Source organism: Channa argus, chromosome 16 (assembly GCF_033026475.1).
Source record: "Channa argus isolate prfri chromosome 16, Channa argus male v1.0, whole genome shotgun sequence".
Classification (NCBI taxonomy): Eukaryota; Metazoa; Chordata; class Actinopteri; order Anabantiformes; family Channidae; genus Channa; species Channa argus.
The window spans coordinates 18,283,082-18,295,818 of record NC_090212.1 but is presented as its reverse complement, the minus strand read 5'-3'; the positions used below and the strand labels follow the sequence as shown (position 1 = coordinate 18,295,818).

General features: G+C 39.2%; 2 protein-coding genes across 3 annotated transcripts; one reads left to right on the top strand and one right to left on the bottom strand.

The window, feature by feature from the left end:
* Nucleotides 1-613: 613 nt before the first annotated feature.
* Nucleotides 614-10,109, bottom strand: rtf1 (RTF1 homolog, Paf1/RNA polymerase II complex component). The gene is made up of 18 exons (XM_067478734.1): nt 9,939-10,109; nt 7,293-7,403; nt 7,044-7,194; nt 6,148-6,349; nt 5,859-5,976; nt 5,569-5,680; nt 5,351-5,489; nt 5,085-5,262; nt 4,739-4,821; nt 4,557-4,644; nt 4,360-4,467; nt 4,193-4,270; nt 3,833-3,954; nt 3,095-3,152; nt 2,667-2,744; nt 2,454-2,555; nt 1,831-1,945; nt 614-1,689 (listed from the first exon to the last, which is right to left on the bottom strand). The coding sequence occupies exons 1-18, from the start codon at nt 10,020-10,022 to the stop codon at nt 1,583-1,585; spliced, it is 2,034 nt and encodes a 677-aa protein (XP_067334835.1). The 5' UTR covers nt 10,023-10,109; the 3' UTR covers nt 614-1,582.
* On the top strand, nt 9,495-12,683 carry ndufaf1 (NADH:ubiquinone oxidoreductase complex assembly factor 1). Of its 2 annotated transcripts, none has more exons than XM_067478741.1 (5): nt 9,495-9,649; nt 10,971-11,510; nt 11,890-12,075; nt 12,222-12,296; nt 12,433-12,683. In XM_067478741.1, the coding sequence occupies exons 2-5, from the start codon at nt 10,998-11,000 to the stop codon at nt 12,571-12,573; spliced, it is 915 nt and encodes a 304-aa protein (XP_067334842.1). In that variant the 5' UTR covers nt 9,495-9,649; nt 10,971-10,997; the 3' UTR covers nt 12,574-12,683. The 2 variants fall into 2 exon arrangements, with proteins under 2 accessions (XP_067334842.1, XP_067334841.1); XM_067478740.1 differs by lacking the exon at nt 9,495-9,649 and adding an exon at nt 10,375-10,659.
* The last annotated feature ends 54 nt before the right edge of the window (nt 12,684-12,737 follow it).

Genomic DNA, 12,737 nt, shown 5'->3' with positions numbered 1-12,737 from the left:
TCCTTGAAAGTAACTATGTACATGTAAGTGTAGTTTACTTTCCTCTGGAGGTGTCATATATACTGTATACATATCTTATTACACCAGTGTTTTATGCCATGCAGTTCTTGTTGTAATTTATAAAACATAATAAATAAGTACATTTATTACAGTATTGTGGTTTAGTACAGTTTCTAGCATTTTTTTGTCTTTCCATGTTATGCTAGTTACACCCTTTATACACAGTGATACATTGTTACCAACTTACATTTGATAACATGTTACTAGCGATTTCTGTCGTAATAGCATAAAAACATTTATGCTGTTATAGGGAAATTAACAAATGAATCTGCAATTGTGTATTTAACCTATTACTAATTAACCCACTTAAGTAAAACTAGCTCTATAAGCAAAAGTAAACAATGCTTTCCTTTGTCATGCATTAATGTTGTGCATTTTGACTCATAACAAGCAGATTTGTAAAAAAAAAAAAAAAAAAAATAAATTGTTCACCAATTGTCAAGAAGTTACTTTTCCATGCATGACTTTGTTAAGCACAGCCATTAAATAAAGTAGTAGACTGTGTAGTGTTACAATGAGAAAAAGTCTCACCTTGAGATAAAAAGAAATAAACTTGTTATGAAACAGTGCCTCTTTATTTTTTCTGCACTCACTCCAAAATGCATATTTACATGGCATGCCACATCAATACAGAAACTGACTATGGACACAATCGATAACAAGTAGAATCTGCTCTGGGAGTTAAGGGGAAGAGAGTCATCCCATGAACAACCAACAAAGAGAGAACAGAACTTAACTAACATTTTAATAACCAGGCCATTCATAGAAAAGGGTTCTTCTTAAATCACACTGTTTTAAAGACTTAAAAAGTGATAACTGTCCAGTTGACATGTACTGAACTTCTCACATTTGCATGGTGAGCTGGCATCATGGTCAAGTCAGAGATAGTGATCATCTACACTCCAAACCATGAGGCTGCTAAAATTCAGGATGGACTGTAATGGTAGATGATCACACATTTAGGGGACAAAAACATTTACAACAGTAATTCATTCTCGGTGAGGACAAGCTGGAAAACTCCATTAGATGCCCAGTCCAATAAATCCAAAATGCCTCAACAATCTAAGTCATCTATGGTAGTGTCCTTTCTCAAAGCGATGATCTAGGGATGCAATGTCCTTTCAGCAAAGGGGAAAAAAAAGTCAAAAAGTCAAAAAGAGAAAAACAAAAAAAACAAAGTAGACTCCAGGTGATCCAAAAGAAGGGGAGAGGAGTTAAATACATAAAAACCACAACTCAATATACGAGTTTGTGTGTGATAATGCAAAAATAAGAAAGCAACAAATATCCGGACAATTTCCTTCTGAGAGAGATCCTTTGAGAAAAAAAATTGATTTTACTTAATCAGTATTTCCTCCGTGTTGAAGTAAACAGTCTGTTGTATCAACATTTAAACACACATCCTCCCTTCACACGCTCACTCACTCTCCGTCTGCCACACACACACACACACACACACACACACTCTGTTACACAGTCAATTACACATGCAATGTGATTTCTGAATGAAAGACTGGTCATGTCAGATCAGCCCCCTCCTCTTCTTGTAGTCCTCAAGGTTGAGGGACCTGCGAGGAGCACCATCCTTCACTGGGAGTGCGTTGGAGCTGACAGACAGAGATTTAGACTCTGCAGGATACAAGAGCAAAATCAATAAGTCCGTGTACTAAATTACAGTGAATGACATTAACAGTGGCTTTATACTGTAACCAAATAAAACAATGACCTTAAAATCTTCTGAACCACACAGTAAAACATGCATCATCTTACCAGCATTTGGAACCTGTAGGTCAATCTTTACATCAAAATCATGAACTTTAAACAAGTCTTCTGAGAGGTCAGTGGTTGGCTTTGGAACATCTTTGTCTTTTGGATTTCCTGGGCCCTAAAACAAAGGGAAAAACTATTAGAACATCTCAGGGTAAAGAGTGTCCGTTCCTATTTTAAAAATCATTATTTAATTCAAAACGACTTAGAGTCACGAATTAACCTGCATGTCTTCGGATTGTGAGCGGAAACCTGAACCGGCATAGTAGAACATGCAAAGACAGCAGAATGTATTTTTCTATCCCGAGGCCTTAAAAGCCGATCTCAGTCGACCAAAGAAAGATTTCTAATCCACTACTCTGGGAACTGCACCTGACAGGATTTAGAAGATTAACACAGTCTTCAAAATGTCTTTCTACGTTTTGACGGCTGCTAGAGAAACCTCACAGCAAAGATGTTGCATGCACAGTTTCCTGACTGCATGATGCATTTAAAAAAAAAAAAAAAAAAAAAAACTTGAACAGGACTATGACCTGGATTTGGCAAAATTTCTACCTACCCAAACAAACTAAAGTGACTGAAGTGAACCTCACAGTTCACTTTCCAATTTTGTCAGAGTTGCTCACCAGGTTGTTCTTCTCTTCACCGGTGGGATCGGGTGTCGACCCAGAACCATACTTCTGGTTCAGATGAGCAAGAATTGCTGCGTGGACAGATGGGTCTCTTGCCTGTAGAAACAACAATAACACTGAGAGATGCAGATAATAAACATGCATTCAAATGTTTTTACTGCATGCTACATACAGAAAATGACACATGGAATAATCTTAAAATCTTACATTAGACACCATGGTGGGTTTGCACTGTCTTCGTGTGAAAGGATCCATTTGTTGGTTTTTGGCATTTTGTCCTTCAGCCTGTGAGAGCACAAAGGAATAGAATTTCAGTTGTTTTAACAAAAGGAACAAGTGAATGCTTTTAAAGCCCACAGATCTTAGTTTTAGTGGTGCATTAGAACGATATGTTCAGCGGCTTATTTTACACACAAAACTTAATTCTCCTCAAATTGTGTATAACAGCGTCACTATAGTTGGGCAGCATTTCAACATAATAGAACACAGTAATATACAAATTTCAAATGTTAAGAAAACGATTTATTTAGAAATGATACGGGAACCAATATGTAAACAATGATGTTTTCTGATCCTGACCTTAACATTAATGTAGCAAAAATATGAGCGTGAGGTCAAACGGCATAGACACTTACCACAAGTGCTTTCTCGGATTCAACAATATTCCAGCTTCTATTCCTCTGGTTAATGTAGCTTTAAGAAAAATCAAAAACAAACACCAAGAAACAAGCTCTTTATATTAGAATTTATATCCAAGCAACATATTGTTCAACCACTGAAAAAGACATGCACCAATGTCAACAGAAAGCCTTTTGCAGCCATTTTCAACTGAAACTGCCATGACACATAACGCACACCTCTTCCCTCCCCGGTAATGTTTATTAATGGATGTGTGTCTCCCATCCCCAGTCGCTGATGCCCAAAGCAGGCTCACCTGAAGGGATAAAAGGCGGTGAAGACGGAGCTGTTGCGTCTGTCTTTTTCTCTCACACCACCTACAAAGATTCCGTTTTCGTGTCGCAGTGTTTTTGATAATGTGTTAACGGCCAGTTAGGCTGGGAGTTAGTGGCAGTTATGTGTGCGGTTTCGGTTTTGTTAGGTTAGTCCGATGATTATTAGGTTAGCAGGGGAAGACGTAATCCAACGGCCCATTGAGTGGCTTGGTCCCGCGTTTCCAGTGTTTTGGTTTTTTGGCTGGCTGGCTTACATTTGTTCAGACTTAATCAGCATTGGGGTATTTTATATGTTATGGGTTCGTGTGAGCCAGTGTTATATAAGGACCGTAACAACCTCAAAAATGTGTGTCTGCAGCCAGGGCAGTGACTATAACCTGCTGTATTAAAAGGAGTAACTCCAAACTGCAGCTTGTGTACCTGATGGCAGAGATGTTCTTGGTTCTCTGTCGGTCAAGTGCCTCCGCCCTTTCCTCAAGCTCGTTCAGCTCATCCTGGATCACTTTCACTCTCTCACCATCTCCACTTTCTTCTGCCATGGCCTTCAATAAAAATTGATAGAAATAAGTACAAGCCTGATAGCCACAAACGCATGATATACATTTTCAGACAAATATAAGACAAGTGCTGTCAGCATGTACGTTATGTTCGGTGGTTGTTGGTTGGGATATTTAAGTGTTTACCAGGTAGCACTTTTGAAATATAAAAAGAGAGCTAAGATAATTATGAACAAATTACACCTTCTCTGTATATTTTTTTTGAACAGTTATTTTCCTTCACCTTATCCTTAAGCAACTGCGTTTTCTTCATGGCATAATTTGGTGGCGCTTTTCGGAATCTGTCCTTCTCTTTAACAATCTGCAGAGAGTAGAGGCAAAACGGCATTGTTATAGTTCATAATCCATAAGGCCAAAGAAAATAAATAACATCTACAGACACAGACTTACATCCTCTATGTCTTTGTCATTAAATTTGTAGTTCAGAGCCTCTTTGATGGACTGCTCCTTTTTGGTGATTTCATCTAGAGTTGGGACTTGCATTCCAGCAACCATCATCTGACAAGAGAAAGCCATCACTATTTGTCTCTTCCTTCTTAACCAATTATATATTTTTGCTTGATCTAATATCTTTAAATTAAATTTACCGCCTCTTTCCACTTCATGAATTCGCTTTCTGTAAATTCCTGATTTGATACAAACTCGAGCCTGAAAACCCGCGTGTCACCGCCATGCCTGATGAACACACACACAAAAAAAGATCAAAAGGTCAAATATTTGGGGAGGACAGGCAAACTCTTGACCACTACGCAAGAAACAGAATATTTACCTTAATTGTAATCCCTTGTTTGTTCGCGTTGAACCGAGTTGGTAAACCTTCGCCGTCTCCACCACATCCACAATTTCAGCAACCTTTCAACAACAAAGAACTACATTTACCTTAAATTTCACTACAGATAATTCTGAAGTGTCCCAAAGGTTTACTATCATTACTAGAGATCACCACCCCACTTTCAGCTCGTCTTGTCAGGGGTTGTCATATTGTATCATTTGGTCCACACATTTATTTGTTAGGTTTGTGGAACTGCCACCCCGACGGATGAAGGGAAACACCACACCAAATTATGCCACTGCCACTCCCCATATTAAGAATCTTAGAGAGAAGCCAAGCTCACCCTATAAACTGGTTTACTGCTGCTGTTTCCGATACCTATCCTGACAAAGCAGCCGGTCACAGTCTTAGCAAAGAAGGGCATGTGGCACCAGCGCTCCAGCTTATGTCTGGATAGACGGATCCTGTTGAGCTCATCTGGCAGTGAAACAGGCTGTGACTTTGGTGGAGTTTCTTCTTTCCTGTGAGCAGAAAACAGTAAAAAGGTTACTGGAAATCAATACACATTTTTATTACTATGGATCATTCTTAAAACTGAATGGTACTTACTCATCATCATCATAAGATGATGAACGTGAACTCCGATCACTTTTGACTGATGACTTGTCATCGTCTTCTTCCTCTTCCTCTTCATCATCAGAATAAACCTCACTCGTCTTCAGCGGCTGACGTTTGGCCAGCAATTCTGCTGCTCAGCAAAGAACTTAAACATCACTATTTGAAGCTGACTGAACAAGAACATCACAAAGTATTAAAATCAAACTCACCTGTTTTGTTCTTCTTCTTCTCACGCTCAGCTTTTAGTTCTTCCATAGCCTGGGACTTTTTGTCAAGTTTCTCGTCCCGTTTGGATCGTCTCTCCTTGTTGTGCGACATGACCTAAAGAGGCGTGAAGATTGCATACACACAAAGTCATTCAAAATAATCAGTTTAATTGCTTCAGACCTGTAATTTTATGTAATTTGAATAAATAAAGCCAATAAAAAAAAGAAAATGGTTAACACAAGAAAAAAAATCTGTCTAAAAATGTTCTAAATTTCTGTTATTCTAGTCTTACCACTTGTGTGTCTTGAACCTGAGATTGCTTCCTTTTTTCTTGCTCTTCCTCCTGCTTTTTTTTCTTCTCCTCTTTCTCCTTCTTCTTTGCAGTCTTCAGCTTCTTCTTAATTTCAAACCTGGCAAAACAAATATACTTTGGAATGAAAAACAGCATGCACACAGCAACGCTAAAATTGTGATTTGCTGTTTGCATATAATTTTTATGTAATATTACACCAAAACAAAGACAAAGGTGATAATCTATGGCAAAAATCTAAGACTTTTCAGTGAGTTTTATAATCACTCACCGTCTCTTTAGCACCTCTCTTTTTTCTATTCTGTTAAACAGCTCTTGCTCTCTTTCCTTTTCTGTCATCTGCTCCAGACGAGCTCTGTCCTCTGCATCTCCCATCAAGTCATCGTCATAACCGTCCCTAAACACCTCATCTTCAGAGGAGTCTGAGTCTGAGCTGGAGGATGAGCTGTTGCTCTCTGAATCAGACACCTCACCTGAAAATGAGCAATTCACAACACAAACAGGAACCAGTCAAGACAAGTTATTGTTGCAAACAATACAAAAACAATACAAAACAAAATCTATACTGTTATTTCACACAACTGTGTTGCAAACAGCATTTTCTTGTCACCAAAAACAGTGTATGTGCACGTTTTGGTGAAAAAGAAGTGACTGACATTGTAGCCTAACACCGACTTGTGATGGTTATGATGTCTAAAAAAGTAGCAACAACTTTTGTTCAGCATGTCTAACATGAGATAAGATATGAGATAGGATAAGTGAGTATAAACTATAGATGAGTTAAACACTATTTTTTACTTTGGAAGATCTACACTTGGTTAACAGTTAAAGACAGGTTGTGATGCTGGCTGTCAATTAATTAATTCTTTGACACAGTTTCCAGAGCTTTTCAAAATGTAGCGCACAACAGGACAACAGAGCACAAATAGGCAGCTTATCTTTGCTACACTGTGTGCCAGTTGGGATAATGAGGATGAGCCAGGGAGTAACCTAATCCAAACCACCTGAAATACCTGTGTACATGACACATTTATGGCAACTGTGGCATTTCGAAGATTTTCTAATAACACATTGGGGTTTGAAGAAGCTTGTGAAGATTAAAAAAAAAAATTAAGCTACAAAGGATTTTCTCCTTTTTTCTCCCACATTTATACAGAAGACACATACCCTCCTCAGGTGCAGAGCTTTCAGCTGAGCTATCCCCATCTGAGCTGCCAGATGCCGTTGCTTTATTAACCTTCTTCTTAGTAGTGTTCTTCTTCTCAGACCCTTTCCCCGGTTTAACTTTCTTTTTGCCTTTGGTGCCACCCACAGTCCACTAGACAAAGGAATGAAAATCCAGTTGATCAAAAATAGTGTGTTTTTTAACTTTTTTTAATCTTTCAAACTGAAAAAAGTAAACCTTTTCAAACAAACCTCATCATCACTGTCAGATGTCTCCGAGTCTGTAGAAGCTGCAGGTTTGCTAACTGGCTCTTCCTGCTCACCTGAATCAACCCTCTTCCTTTTTGCCAAAGACAACAGCTCCTAAAAATGAGAACAAAACAAAATCAAAATCTCCAATCTATGAAATGTATTGTAACTGTAGCTTTGCTTATATCTGTCATGAGTGGTAATATTTAAATCTATCAACAGCTTTCAGCTTGTCCCTTCAGGGTTCGCCACAGTGAAACATGTTCCGCACGTGTTTTTATGCCAGATGCCCTTCCTGCCGCAACCCCAGCATTTTTATCTAGGCTTGGGATCGGCACCCTTGGTAGCTGGGCGGGGCCACACCTGGTGGGGTGGGATTCAAACCTGGCATTCTGCATCCCAACCCAATGCTCTACCGCTGAACCGCAAGGACCCCTAAGTGGCAAAACTTACTAGTGTGAATAAACCAAACCACAAGAAGAGGGCAATGGGATCAAATGCCAAGAGCCACATTCAGCGGTGAACTTCATATACAGTAACCTCACATACAAAGTGAATGTATCCTGGAGCACATTTAAGGACTCACTAGGCAGCTTGGTTGTATCCATACAGCAGTACAAACATCCCACACATGATGTCAGAAAACAGTGCTTTGAATGCAGCCTCCAGGCTTGAGCAAATGTGTGTGTTTGCTTAACAGTGGTCAGTTTTACAGAGGTAAAATTACATTGGAGCATTAAGGCAAAACCAATCATAAGTGACCATCAAAACCCATAGTGACAGTGGTTTGTACAGCAGTTTGTCTCAACTGGATTTTTGCAGAACTGCAATTCAAGACACTACTACCCAGGGCCTGAGGGCATCTTAACAAGGTTATATGCAAGCTCATGAATAACATCCTCCTTTACATAAGAATGTAGAAAAGGGTGTTATTCCTTATAGGTTGACGTGCCAAACCAATGTACTGCATAATATTAGTGCTGGTAATAATCATATAAGGCTAATCAAATATTAGCAACCGACAATGACATCATGTGTATGTACACAAATGTGATTTCTGTTTCTGATTTCTGCAAGATTTTAAACAGGAAAAAAAGAAAAAGAAAAGAAGTGCACTAGAATCACATACATAATATGAGGTCTCAACAGTCTGCAATAATTAAACTAAGTAGGTTTCCAAAGCTATATTATGTTTAGCAAAAAGTTTCTTCTTTGTCTTTCCAGGACACTAATTCTCTGCTGAGCTGCAGAAGAGGAACAAAAAAATAAATAATAATAAAAAAAAATTGAATTTTAAGGGCTATTAAAAAGGACAAATATTGGACCTAAGATTTCCACATTTTGTACCTTTTTCCAGGCATATCTCATAAAAATATATGATTTTTAAACATACTGTATTATGTACAAAGGTTTTCACAACTCTCTGTATTTTAATTTGACAATAACTAATACCTAAGGGGCTGTCCAGAGCTTTGTGGAGTGCACGACATGGTACAAGAGCATAACAGCGCTGGGAGAAGGAGAGCTCAGGCAGAGGTGAGTGATAGCGATGGATCTATGAACTTCAAACTACATTTTGAATGTTGCACATAACAAGGACGCAGAATTCGGTCCCCCATCTATAAGAGTGAAAGTATACTGGGAATGGCCGCAATGAGCAGGATCAACAATAATAGCAAGACAAGCGTTGCACTAGTCATACAGGCATCTGATTATTCTAATGCAACCATTTTTTAAATGTTTTAAGCAAAGCTTGTGATTTGCTTTAATGATTTTTATTACCTCGAAAATAAAACAGTATTATTGTGCTCATAATTGTGTTCTTGAAACTCAAGGTCTACCAGAAAGCTGATAAAGACATGCATCCTTTTTGTTTTATAAAGGCCCTGATGATTTAAAAAAAACCAAAAAAAACAAAAACAAACCGAACTCTACACATCCCTGTTCATGTGTCATTTAGTGCATGAGTTTGAGAATCAGCTAGTGAGTTTACTGATGATCGAAAGGCATTGAAGCAACGGTGCTGGACACATCGTCAAGCTGCCATGTTAGGCGGGAGAGCAATTTTGTGAACTTGCCAGCGCTTGTTTGACAACAACACCGAAACAGAAGTTCAGCTCGGTGCCCCTGACGTCAGTCAGGAGCTATGGTTCAACTGTCTAAATCAAGTCCGACTTTACTACAGTGTCGTCCTTCACGGGTTTAGTGTGAGACCAAACAAACAAAACGTCCCAGCGTGCTACGACCATAGTAGAGCTTGCTGCTTGATCTCAGGCCCATGGTGCGACATATTCGTGCCAACATATACTGCTTGATTGCTCGCTCTGAGTGCATCTCTCGGAATGCAACCTTAACGTTAGGTAATTTAGGTCGCTGATGCCAAGAAACTGCTTTCTGTCTAACCTCAAACGATTTCCCTAGTGTCTAATACCTCACAGCAACTCTTATGACATACCTGACTAAATGTTGGACTTCAAGAAACATGATTCACTACGGAATAAGGAGCAGTGATTATAAACAACATGGGCCCACTCTCAGCTCGTTCTAGCGAGGCCAAGCACGGCGCAATTGGTTAGCACACATTAGCTTCATCACAAAGTGTTGCAAAGACGACGCGTTGTCAGGAAAATCAGAAAATTTGGAACTTACCTGATCTAAATTATCGTCGCTAGCACTGTCTTCAGAGTCGGAGTCAATCACGACTCGACCTTTCCGCTTCTTTACACTCACCATGATTAGCTGCACGGCTAACTGGCTAGCTACCGCTGTGTCGTCTAGCTTAAGTGTTTGAGGCTAGCCGTTGCTAAGACCTAGCTAGTTGGCTCTGCAGTCAACCACACAAAGGCACTACTGAGCATGCGCGCTCATTTGGCTCCCTAGTTACCAATGGATTTTATATATCTGTGAGTTAAATTAAAATGATATTTGCTTGTAGTTATCATTTTTAATACTCAAGTTATATAAATACAACATGAGCCAGCCAACTAGGACCAACTGTCAAACTAAAAGTTTGACAGCTGAGATAGGAACTATATGTCTAGAGTGAGCGTTTCGTTCAGGATGAGAATTTTTGAAGCACTAGTGTTACATTCAAGGTGCACAACCAACTGTTGTAAAAATCATATGTCCCATGTGTTGAGTCTGTTCATTTCTTCTATCTGTGTGTATACTGAACGCAAACCCGATGTTTCCGTCTGGTCTTCCGTGTGGATTCGGGCAATATTGGATTTGTAAATGAGTGTACACGATCAGTTTATAACCCGTTTGTAATGGAAAACACTGTTTTCAAGAGCTAACTTCCTAGTCGTACACGAACCGTAGTCGGAGAAATATCCTTTGCTTCAGATTTGGTAGCTACAACATGTTCAGAGTAAGTAGTAAAGGGTTATGCTAGCTGTCCTGACAATGGTATTCGAGTTCTCCAGAGTAATGTAAACCAAGCTATCATGGATTGAAATGTTTTAATTGTTATATAAGTGTATTCTAGCTACACGTTTAGTAGAGCTGTTAGAATGAAATTTTAGAATTGATTGAAAAGTGATATTACACACAGTATACGTGTTTATTTTAACATGTATAGTCAATGAATAGGATTTACTCGTATTGCTGATCAATTCCATGTAATGTCAACATATACCTCAGGTGTAGTAACACTACTTTCTCTGTGTGATGTTATTCCAGCTGTGACTTATCCACTACAGTATCGATATGTACCTGCCAAAGCTCACACGCCTCCCCTCGGCCAGGCTGCTCATCATCAACCACCTCCACCAGCAACTGCTCCCCTCCATCACTCCACTGTCTGTGCCCAGAAGAGCTTTGATTCAGGGTAAATACAGACGTCCTGGTCAGCCTAAGGAGGATAAGTTTCCATGGGAGGGGATTAACTTCGACTTCTCAAAGGGTTTGGAAGGGATCAAGAAGCATTTCACGTTGCTGAAAAAAGAGTTTTCTGACCGCTGGGTTGGTCCGGAAGGAAAACCAATCATTGAGCACATGCTGGAGCAGAATAGAGTGATATGGGAGTTCAGAGGTGCAGAGAGCCTGCAGCATTGGATAGTGTCGTCAGATAAAGAGATAGGAGGCCAAAGTGAAGTTTACTTGAAACCTGGCAAAAACGGCAATACCTGCTTTCTGTATGGGACCCTGAGCTCTACTCCTCCAAGGGATGGAGAAACACGCTACAGCGGTTACTGCACCATGCGTTCAAAACAACTGCTGGTTAGTGCACCGTACATTCAGTTCTCAGAATGCTTGGACAAAGAATGTAGGACACGTACATTAAAGTTTTTGAATGTTTTACCAGTCAAAGTTTGTTTGCAGCCGTCTGTGAAAGTTCCTTACTGTACAATTTTAACAATAGTGTGCAATGGTTGCATTATGTGAAGTTATATACACCTACTACCAATGGAGGATTTTAGCACATCTGTGTACTATTGGAAATCATTCTAAACAAACTTTACATCAGCTGTACTTGCAAATCAATTCCTATTCAAATCTGGAAGTTCGACAGTTTTTAAAATCATAGTGGTGTTAGCTAAATCGTACTAAACATACATGAAAAGTTAACCACCAAACATTTATTTTTTTTCTCCCCTAGGCTTCATTCGATAGGAAAAAGCACTATGACTGGTCCAGCTTCAACACTTTGCACTTGCGTGTTCGAGGTGATGGCCGGCCTTGGATGATCAACATCGCAGCAGAAACATACTTCTCTCACCAGAAAGATGACATATACAGTTACTTTCTGTACACAAGAGGAGGCCCATACTGGCAAGATATCAAGGTATACGGTCTAGAAATATGTAACGAAACAAATGTCTTTGGTTTTAGCAGCATATGTTGTACTAGATTTTAGGAATAGCTTCTTAACCACTGTCTTATATGAAATTTAAAAAGCCATTTTAATACTTGGCTGTCCCTAATTTCCAGATCCCTTTCTCTAAGTTCTTCCTCACACATAGAGGAAGAATACAAGATGATCAACATCCTCTGTGGCTGGATAAGGTAAATCATAAGATAAGTTACAGTGATAGGACAAATACATAAATCATAACATGTTTTATCTTTGCTTAAAATTCTTTACTTGCAACTGTAGCATTGGTCTGTGGTTTATATTCACATCATTTATTTCTATTTGCAGATTAACACAATTGGATTTACCTTAGGAGACAAAGCAGATGGTCCATTTCAACTAGAGATTGATTTCATTGGTGTCAGCAAAGATTATGCACACACTGAGGAGTTTGCCTATGAGGCGTACAAGAGGAATCCTGAAATTTGACAGCAACTATTACACTGCAGATAAACAAACTATATAGTTCTGATGATGTGAATAAATACATGTACCACCTTCGTCCAATGCGCCATAATAAAACACTGGATTCTACTCTGGCCACTGTGCGTGTGTGTGTGAGTGATAGTAATTATTGTTCTCAGGGTTTCCCA

Coding starts and splice junctions, on each gene's coding strand:
- ndufaf1 (XM_067478741.1), top strand. CDS start 10,998: ATGTACCTGCCAAAGCTCACACGCCTCCCCTCGGCCAGGCTGCTCATC. Junction 11,511..11,889: donor TGCGTTCAAAACAACTGCTG/GTTAGTGCACCG, acceptor TTTCTCCCCTAG/GCTTCATTCGATAGGAAAAA. Junction 12,297..12,432: donor ATCCTCTGTGGCTGGATAAG/GTAAATCATAAG, acceptor TTCTATTTGCAG/ATTAACACAATTGGATTTAC.
- rtf1 (XM_067478734.1), bottom strand. CDS start 10,022: ATGGTGAGTGTAAAGAAGCGGAAAGGTCGAGTCGTGATTGACTCCGAC. Junction 5,977..6,147: donor AGAGAGGTGCTAAAGAGACG/GTGAGTGATTAT, acceptor TTGTTTTGCCAG/GTTTGAAATTAAGAAGAAGC. Junction 4,645..4,738: donor AACAAGGGATTACAATTAAG/GTAAATATTCTG, acceptor TGTGTTCATCAG/GCATGGCGGTGACACGCGGG.